Source organism: Saccostrea cucullata, unplaced genomic scaffold (assembly GCF_032062105.1).
Source record: "Saccostrea cucullata isolate Sc308-1 unplaced genomic scaffold, CSIRO_AGI_Scuc_v1 ctg1721, whole genome shotgun sequence".
Taxonomy (NCBI): Eukaryota; Metazoa; Mollusca; class Bivalvia; order Ostreida; family Ostreidae; genus Saccostrea; species Saccostrea cuccullata.
In genome coordinates, this window is record NW_026920078.1 from 116,388 (window position 1) to 126,350 (window position 9,963).

The 9,963-nt window shown below is 35.2% G+C and overlaps 2 protein-coding genes across 2 annotated transcripts; one reads left to right on the forward strand and one right to left on the reverse strand.

Moving 5' to 3' along the window:
* The first annotated feature begins 39 nt into the window (after window positions 1–39).
* Window positions 40–2,061, forward strand: LOC134242865 (uncharacterized protein K02A2.6-like). The gene has a single exon (XM_062725030.1). It carries the CDS (start codon window positions 40–42, stop codon window positions 2,059–2,061), a length of 2,022 nt encoding a protein of 673 aa, XP_062581014.1.
* Window positions 2,062–3,574: 1,513 nt separating this feature from the next.
* On the reverse strand, window positions 3,575–6,887 carry LOC134242869 (uncharacterized). The gene is made up of 2 exons (XM_062725045.1): window positions 6,458–6,887; window positions 3,575–4,336 (listed from the first exon to the last, which is right to left on the reverse strand). The coding sequence occupies exons 1-2, from the start codon at window positions 6,885–6,887 to the stop codon at window positions 4,131–4,133; spliced, it is 636 nt and encodes a 211-aa protein (XP_062581029.1). The 3' UTR covers window positions 3,575–4,130.
* Between the last annotated feature and the right edge of the window lie 3,076 nt (window positions 6,888–9,963).

Genomic DNA, 9,963 nt, shown 5'->3' on the forward strand with positions numbered 1-9,963 from the left:
CACGTTCGCCTTGATGAGAAATCGAGCAAACTTACTACTATGATAACGCCATTCGGGGGATACAGGTGGGCTCGTTTACCTTTTGGATTGAAAGTATCCAGTGAAATCTTCCAGCGACGGCTAGACGAAGCATTATCAGGACTGGAAGGTGTGTTTAGCATTGTTGATGACATTATTATTGCTGGATGTTGTGACAGTAAAGAAGCAGCAAAGGATGTCACATTGCAAGTCGACAGTAGCAAAGAAGGAATTGGTGCCGCACTACTCAAAGATGGAAAGCCGGTCGAGTACGCATCAAGAGCTCTTACACAAGCAGAGAGAAAATGGGCTCAGATAGAAAAGGAAACTTTATCCGTTCTCTATGGACTTGAACGCTTTTATCAGTACACTTATGGAAGGAAAGTCTTCATCCATAATGATCACAAACCATTATCTGCTATATTGCGCAAACCATTAGGACTAGCACCTAAAAGACTGCAAGACATTATGATGCGTTACTTCAGATATGATGTAGAATTTGTATTTGAGAAAGGAGTAAACCTTGTGATAGCAGATACGTTAAGCCGAGCTTTTCTCATGACAACGGAAGGAAGTGTAGATGAGCGTCATAGGATTCTATCTGTCCCGAGGCTACGAGAAAATGATGTACCAGATATCAGAATTCAAGAAATTAAGGACATGACTGCTAAAGATTCAGAGATGCAAATATTGGCCGACACCATAGCCAATGGATGGCCTGACAGTAAACAAGATCTTCCAACGAGTGTGCGTCATTACTTTGATTTTCGTGACACACTAAGCTTTGAAGATGGACTCATCTTGAAAGGTGAAGCAATCGTGATTCCAAAGGCACTCAGATCAGAAATGAAGATGCGATTACACAAAGTACATCTAGGATATAACAGTATGATTAGGAGAGCTCGTGGTGTGATTTTTTGGCCTGGGATGAAATCCGACATTAAACAGATTGCAGATTATTGTGGAATTTGTCAGGAAAGAAAACCGAGAAACTGTAAGGAACCTTTAATTCAGCATTCAACATGTGAATTTCCTTGGCAGAAAATTGGACTAGATTTATTCGAGATACAAGGAAAACACTACATGGTCTCGGTAGACTACTTTTCCAGTTTTATTGAGGTAGATTACCTACCAACAACGACAAGCACAAGAGTGATTTCATTGCTTAAGAAACAGTTCTCTAGATTTGGCATACCAAACGTTATAATACCGGATGGTGGACCACAATTTCGATGTCAAGAATTTCAGGATTTTGTGAAGACCTGGAAGATCGATCACAAATTCTCATCTCTGATGCATCAGCAAGCAAACGGAAAGGCTGAATCTGCGGTGAAGATCATCAAAACACTGATGATAAAAGCACAGGAGGATGGAACAGACCCGTATGAAGCGTTACTTAAACAACATCGTACTCCAAGGCAGGATACCGGTCTAAGTCCAGCACAGATGATGTTCAACAGAGAGATACGTGCTACACTCCCTATGAGATCTGGAGTGAGCAATGATTTTGGAATAGTGAAGTCCAAACACAGATCCAGACAGATTGCCGTGAAGAAATCTTACGACAAAAAAGCACGTAACTTACCTGAAGTCGATATTGGACAGTCCGTTTATTTCCAACAACGGGAAGGACAAAATTGGAAGCTTGGGAAAGTGATTCAAATACTTGGACAGAGAACATACGTTATTGCGGACCAACAAGGAGTCGAATATCGAAGGAACCGAATTCATATTAGACCAACTAAAATACAGACCCATATTCATGATCAATCTCCAGTTCGTGATGAACCAATCAGCAAACGTGAACTCTGTGAATTTCCAAAACCGTTTAGTGGACCAAACGAGTGTATGTCTAGCAAACAGATACCGGTGATTACAGACTCGAACGAACAACATTGCGTACCAAACTCGATTTCAGAAACTGCCGTCAGCAAGCCTCAGAAGGATATTACACCAGATACTCGTGCAATGCCAATATCGCGTGAACCGTCATCAAGGATCCGTAGGAAACCAGCATGCTTGAAAGACTATGTCCAAAATTGATTGAGATACTGTTTGATTCTATTTGATTATTTTGTTAGAAAGTTAATTAACAGTTAATGATCATTTATTTGGGAAATGTTCAGTTTAATTGTTTATACAATGTACATCTTTCGTAGAAGGGGGATGTTGATGTATTATGATTGGGCTCGGGATGCTTGTAATTTGTTGTTATGTTTAGACGCCATGCTTGAATAAACGTTGTGTTCATGTAAGAAATGTTTCATCTATGATTAGCCCTGATAGGCATATCAACAGAAGGACTGACTCCTTACTTCGCGACTCTATAGCAAACGCTCTAACCACTGCGCCACGCGGGTCTGTTAGATTGATTGATTGTATATTGTTTAAGGTCCCTCTCGAGAATTTTTCACTCATATGGAGACGCCACCACTTGCCGGTGGAGAGCTGCAGATTTAGTCCTATACTCGGCACTTAGGGCCATTGAGCATGGAGGGATCTTTTTCGTGCCAGCACCTACTGCGACACGGGACCTCGGTTTATACGGTCTCATCCGAAGGACCGGTCTCAACGTCCCACAGTGGGATTAGAACCCGCGACGTAAGGATGTTAGATTGATTGATTGATTGTATATTGTTTAACGTCCCTCTCGAGATTTTTTCACTCATATGGAGACGCAAGGATGTTAGAAGGCATGCCGCTAATTTTGTTTAGTTGACTTGTAGAAGAAAAACCTTCAAGAATCAATAACTGAAACAAATTCTGATCCAAGTGTTTTACAAAATTTATACAAAATACAACGATTTGCCGACGGTTTCATCCATGAAATCAGTATAATATATATACCCTGTATATGAAAATTCATGTTAACTTTGAGATGGTTCTTTTAAACAATAGAGTAAATCCATATAATTGCTTTCTCACAGTTCTTTTTTTGAGATACTAGTAGTTAATAAAAAAGACTATTTTCAAATCAAAAATTCAAAGAGGACAGATGTGATTAAAAATCGGTCTATGAAAGAAATCTCTTTGCTTTGTTCTACATGAAGAATTTAATATTCAAGTGTTTCACAATTTTTTTTTTTACAAAATACAACAATCTACCTACGGGTTTATACATGAAATCAGTATAATATATTTGTGTAAATACTGTACATTCAAGAACTCTTTTTCATAAACTTGAGGATTTTTTAAAAAGTCAATAAACAAGAGACGTATTCTTTCGAATGGTAAATGGTATAGGCAGAAAATATATCCAAAACTACAACAAAGACAAATCTAAAACACAAAAATTCACAATTTTTCTATTTACTGGGTCTTTAAATCTATCATTGATATCTTCTGTAGCAGATTACAATATATTGAAGCACTTACCTGATAATTTGATAAAAAAAGTTTTTGCCGGTATGATTTATTTAGCCATTTTTTAAATATACAGTACACTACTTAAAGAACATAATATTTTCAGAACTTCTACATATATATTCTTATACATAGATATATGGCACATGGTTGGACTAACTTATGCTCTGACGCCTTTTTAGGGACAGGCGATAAAATCCTTTATCTAAAAAAATGAATCACACAGAAGACAGCTAGTAGGACAGAAAGACAGATGTACGGAAAGATGTAAAGGAAACCTATAGCCCTCTCGGTTTCATCGGTGTTATAAAACAGTAAAAGAACACTTCATGTTATTAATGATACTCACTCCCAACCCTACACTTTGTTAAACTCTCGACCTACGTAAACAGTCTAGCAGAGCAGGAACAGTGCGCTAAGCTGCATTTTTATCTGTACAATAATTGAATAGCAAAGAACCGAGAATTTTGAACGTCAAAAAATTACAATCCCTAAAATATCGAATAGATATGATCCTTAGAAATAATATAACTCACAACCTTTTTAAATGATGGTTCAAGCAGATGATATAGAAAGAAAATGAAAAACAAAACATGCCACAAAGATCAGTTAATGTATTTGAGCATCTGACGAAATAGCTTCTTGGATCCAGTTTGCCTGGTATAATTAGTCTTACAGAAAAAAATATTCTTATCATTCATGTGCAACATAATGCTTAAAATCCCTTCCTTTATTCATTTTTAAAAAAATTATTTTCCATGTCTTTCTCTATAATCTTTAATGGCGGCCAAACACGATCTGCGATGTCCCAAAGATAGAGATAGCTCTTTTAGATCTTCTTCGCTTAATCCTAGAAACACTTTCAAGCCGGTGATATCATTTTTTATAAACGTCTCAATTAAGTTTCCGAGCTCATAGTGATGAAGAAAACTCTTGAATTCCTCTAGGGCAAAACCTGGAAAAAAATGTATCTCATAGTTTAAAAAAACAAATTATAAATGCTTTCTACTGTAGACGACATAACAACTTCATAAACTGTAATGAAAAAATTAATAGATAAAATGCTACCATTTTCTGTTTCACAATACACGAGTGTTGTTAAAAAAGTTTTCGGACAAGCTCTATTGTGAGCGCGTTATTTCCATGAAACCGGTTAAGCTCTCTATATAAAATTATTACCTATTTTCCAACAAATATACAAAAATTTGGTGTTTTCCGGTGATCCTTAAAAATATACAGCTATGTTATCTTGATAAAACATGCTTAACGTGTATGCTACTTTATCGCACGTTTACATTACATAGACTTCCTAATGAAATTAAATTACATTTAATGAGATTAAATGTAATTTAATGAAAAGAAATTACATTTAATGAAATTAAATTACATTTAATGAAATTAAATTACGTTTAATGAAATTAAATTACGTTTAATGAAATTATATTACATTTAATGAAATTATATTACATTTAATAAAATTAAATTACATTTAATGAAATTATATTACATTTAATGAAATTAAATTACATTTGATCTAAATTTGATTTATATATAATCATATTGTATTATAGACGTATACTGTATGTCATTTTATGCACATGCAACTGATGAAACTATGGTGATATCACCTATTCGAAATGGTGATATCACCTATTCAAATTGAAAAGGTGATATCACCTATTCGAATAGCTAATATCACTTATTCGAATAGGTGATATCACCTATTCATCACGAATAGGTGATATCACTTATTAGAATAGGTGATATCGCCTATTCATTTCTAATATGTGATATCACCTATTCGAATAGGTGATATCACCTATTTGAATAACTGATATCACCTTTTGAAAATGAATAGGTGATATCACCTATTCGAATAAGTGATATCACCTATTGAAACAGGTGATATCACTTTTTGCAAGTAAATACCAAAACGGCACATCATATGAAACAGTCATTGTTTGTTTAATGCCGTTTATGTAAGGGATAAATAACGAGATGGTGTTGAATGGTTTAGAAAAAGCACTCTCTCCGAGGGTCGAAGGCCCGAGGAAGGGAAGGGATATTTTCTCTAAACTATTCAACACTATCGAGTTACTTATCTTACTTTAAAAAATTCCTACATTTGGCTCCACAAAAACATTCACACATTCAAATATCAAACTTGACTGTAATACAATAGTGATGTAGCACATTCAAATATCCAACCGTGACAGAAAACAATAGCCTAATCGAACACTCCGTTTATTCGTGGATTAGTGAGCATGAAACTACAGGGAGCTGATTTCATTTCAACCCTTTTCATTGTACTGAACAGACATGAAATCAGACGAGGAATATTTTAAAATCCAAAGTAAATTAGAGTGGTTTACAAACGGTGTCGAAAAATAGATTGACCGTCAATTAATTAAGTAATTTGGGGAAGTACGCCGGAAAAGTATGAAACAGAGATGAATCTCGGATAATCTGAAGCATGTGAAGGGATTTACTGATAACGGGCCCTGAAATAATATTCAGCAGTAAGTGATGTAGTTTAAGATTCAAGGTTAAAATGTATTTAAGTGTCAAAAAGTGATGTGAGGTCGAAAACATTTCTAAAAGGGAGTAAAATTTGGAGGAATTTTTTCTGTGAGCAGTGGAAGTGCATTTGAAACATGATTAATGCGACGTAATTACGATAAATCCGTGTGCACTGGAAATTAATTCTAATAGTGTGGCAAATTTGGAGTAATAATTATTTTTCATATGCATTGGAAATACATTTTAAAATTGATTTATCTCTTTTGTTCATTGTTTTTTTTTTGTTTGCTTTATGCACCTCAGTTGGATATTTAAATATCCAAACAAAAGGCAGTTGGATATTTTAAATATTCAACTGATGGCCATTTGGATCTTTTAAATATCCAACTAGTGCTGATTGAATTGGTAATATATACGCAGACTTATAACAATGATGTCATAGAGTTTTTTAAGGACAGATAAAAGGCAATGTTTTTTAAAGAGATAAATGAAAATAATATTCATTTAATGAAAATATATTTATGTATTGAACAAAATATTAAATTTATACATGTACCTTCCCTTGTGCGTTGTCTTTGAAGAGATTTCACGGCTGCTGTTTTTATTATCTCGATATTTACGGACATCTGCCACAAGTATTTATCTTTTCCAATGCATTTTTCATACGAAATTTTGGAGTTTATCTCCCTGCCCGTTTTTTCCAAGGGTAAAATGATATGATTGTCTGTTGAAACATTGAATCTAATGATATTATACAGTTTTTGTTTACTATTGTTAAATAATCCAGTAACGTTAACACGTATACGGTCGTCCTCTTTCAGAAAAAAGTCATTGGACTCTTTCAATTCCATGAACTCTGAATTTTTTATTTTCATCATCGTTCTTCTTTCATCTATGTTATCTACTAAAACAACTTCACACCATAATTGGGCAAAGTCTTCTCTTTCTTTGGAAACATATGTCAGTGATTTGCATTTGAATTCCATTTTTCTGTTCTGCTTATATTCATGAGATGGAAGGATAAAACTTCCACTTTGCTGGGAATAGCTTTTAGGAACAGCAACGATGCCAGTCCTGAAAGAACAACAGAGCAGCTTGTATCTTTATCATTGCATTCATTTAAAGGTTTTTCGTACAGAATATCAAAGGAAAGATCATCATAGAATAATTATTTATCATCATTGAATGAAAATATCATTTTTCAAAAATTCGATTTCATTACTCGCTAAATTCCGAGACAAGGGCAATGAAACATCCCCCTTCTTGTTTGATGGTGTGAGTGAAATCAATCGTCAACTTCTCATGGATAATGTCGAAGTGGAAAGAGGCTAAATTACTATCAGTGGATTGAATTGTTTCAGGAAAGTGGACGGTAACTGGTTTCAAAAAGTGTGCAGAGGTTCGAACTATCTTTGAAATCATTGTAAATCCCAAGAAAGACGGTGTTTCCATCAAGACAACCTGTAACAACATGTACACATTTTACAAAATTTATCATTTGTGTAATTAGAAACTAATTTTTTTTTAAAAATACATAGACATAAAAAAAATAGGAATTTCGTTGAACTCCCAAAAAGAACTACCAGTATTTTGGATTTGTCACAGGTGATGACTGTCTCTACCCTTTTAATTACTCATTGGTTGTAAAAAGAACCCAAACAGAGGACTGTCGTAGGGTAAATTAAAATTATTTTATTTATATTTTTTAATCTTATTATATCATCCATTTAAAAAGAGGTGTGATTGGGGGTTTCTGTTGTCCTTTCCTGCGTCTGTACGTCCGTCCGTTAAGCTTTGGGGTCCCATCATTTATCTATAGTTCCTCTTAAACCACTGAATAAAATTTAATGAGGCTTACAATGAATCTTTGTTGCAAATTGCCATTGTGCACCTTTTTACTACATTTACCATTATACTATTTGATTGGATATACTGGGTATATTTCGGGTTCTCCAAAACAAAAAATAGACACTTCTAATCTTTCCATATGATTGGGGGTACCCATCTCTTATTCGCAGTTCCTCTGTTAAACCGAATTTTTTATGAAACTTTCAAGGAGTCATTATAAAATCATTTTGTAAGCTTCATATTGTGTATAAAATCTGATGATCCTTTGGCCAAACATTGTAGAAATGGTAACTCAGAAATTAAAGGGAGATATTTCACATCCACCAACGGAGCAAGGGTCTAGTTAGCGTAACCAGCTTGGATGTAAGTCAACCACCTCCAACTAACAATGCTGTAGCAACAGTCTATCAAGAAGAGCCTAGTCAACAGAGTACAAGCAGTGCAGCAACTTTGGTAATGTTATAAATGCAACCATTCCATTATCTTCAGGTCGTCCCTTAGGATTGTGCACAAGAAATTGAAGGCAAAAATTTGGGCAGAAGAATATATCCAACTTGGTGCTCTGCTGTTCAAAAATCCATACTCAAAATTGCAGGAAGGGCAAGGTCCAAACAATGAAATAACTCTTCAGCACAAGAGCATAGAATCTTTCAATCAACTGATAAACACATTTCTGTGTCAATGTATTGAGAGAATTTTCGAATCATGATTAAGTACATGGCAATTGTACAGAAATTTAATGCAAATGGTAGAGAAAAGGCAGCTTCTTTGCATGATGACAAAATTTTGTCTGTGCAAAGCTGATAACACAAGCCATATACCCTGGCAGCAGATCAACCAGGAACTCCATTCTGAGGCACTGCAACTTGGCCTAAAAACAATTTCAGCCTCGGAGAAATTTTTAAACGCTAACAGCTCCTATACTCAACAGATAGGTGACACACATCTGCATTCCGAAAGGGTCGTCAATCAATAATGGAATTGATAGAGAACATTCAGCAGTATCTTTTTGCAGCCCGGGAAACCCGGCTTCTCTATACATATAAGTTTAAGTGTTGGTGTATGGGGATTGGGGTGGGAGTAGTTATTTAGAATTAAAGGTTTTTTAAACATTGAAAAAATTGTAAAGCAGAATGTTCTTTTCGTTTATAAATTACGAGATACATAATACATTTACTTCCATAAAGTGAATCTGTAAAAATATATATGTTTTTCATATTTAATATATCAAGTTGCTTTCATATACATGTACTATCAAAAAATGACAGGTTCCTTTTTTTTTCTTTAGAACATCGACTTTTACTTCTCGCATAAAACGTACTCTGCACAGTTCGTATTTTATATTCTAAAATTGAAAATTGATACATTTTTGAATATAGGTCAGGGACGTAGCAACAGGGGGGGGGGCTGCCCCCCCCCGTTTTTTGTCCAACAATAATTTTACTTTAGGAAATATGGAGGGAAAGGATGGTTGGCCCCCCCACTTTCTACTATAGTATAGTGATATCAAGGAATTGTACGAAAAAATTGGAAGTGAAAGTTACTTGGCCTTAAAAAAAACTTGGCCACTAACCCCCCCCCCCCCCCCCCCCCGACGAAATAGGATTTTCGAGTTTCGGCAAATGATATTTTGCGGTTTTTTTTTTGCTTGTCAACTTTTTCAGGTAAGTAAACAAAAAAAAATTTTTCTCTGGTGGATGGCACCCCCACTTTCAAAAACGATGCTACGTGCCTGTAGGTGATGCATGTGTCTAACTTCAATTTATATTTTATGAAGCCAACATTTACTTGAGGAATTGATCTAGTTTAAAATAGTATAGTTTTTGTTTGATTTTTATCCGACATATAAGTTTTCAAAATATTCGCGACACTATCGTCACCATCAATAACACACATATCGAAGCAGTATCAAACTAGATCAAGACTCATTTTCATTGTTTACTTTATAAATTTCCCGGGCGTCAATTGATGGTTATATCAATGTTTTCTTGTCAGAATATTGATGATTATAAATAAAATAATTCGCCTGCGTGGCGCAGTGGTTAGAGCGTCTGCTCTAGAGTCACGAAGTAAGGAGTCGATCCTTACGTCGCGGGTTCGAATCCCACGTGAGACCGGTCCTTCGGATGAGACTGTATAAACCGAGGTCCCGTATCGCAAAAGGTGCTTGCTCGAAAAAGAAGAACCCTTACAGCTCAATGGTCGCTTGTGCCG

Excerpts from the sequence above, each read along its gene's own strand:
- LOC134242865 (XM_062725030.1), top strand. The coding sequence starts at position 40 with ATGATAACGCCATTCGGGGGATACAGGTGGGCTCGTTTACCTTTTGGA.
- LOC134242869 (XM_062725045.1), bottom strand. The coding sequence starts at position 6,887 with ATGGAATTCAAATGCAAATCACTGACATATGTTTCCAAAGAAAGAGAA. Across the intron at positions 4,337-6,457 it reads AAGACAACGCACAAGGGAAG|GTTTTGCCCTAGAGGAATTC; the intron begins GTACATGTATAA and ends ATTTTTTTCCAG.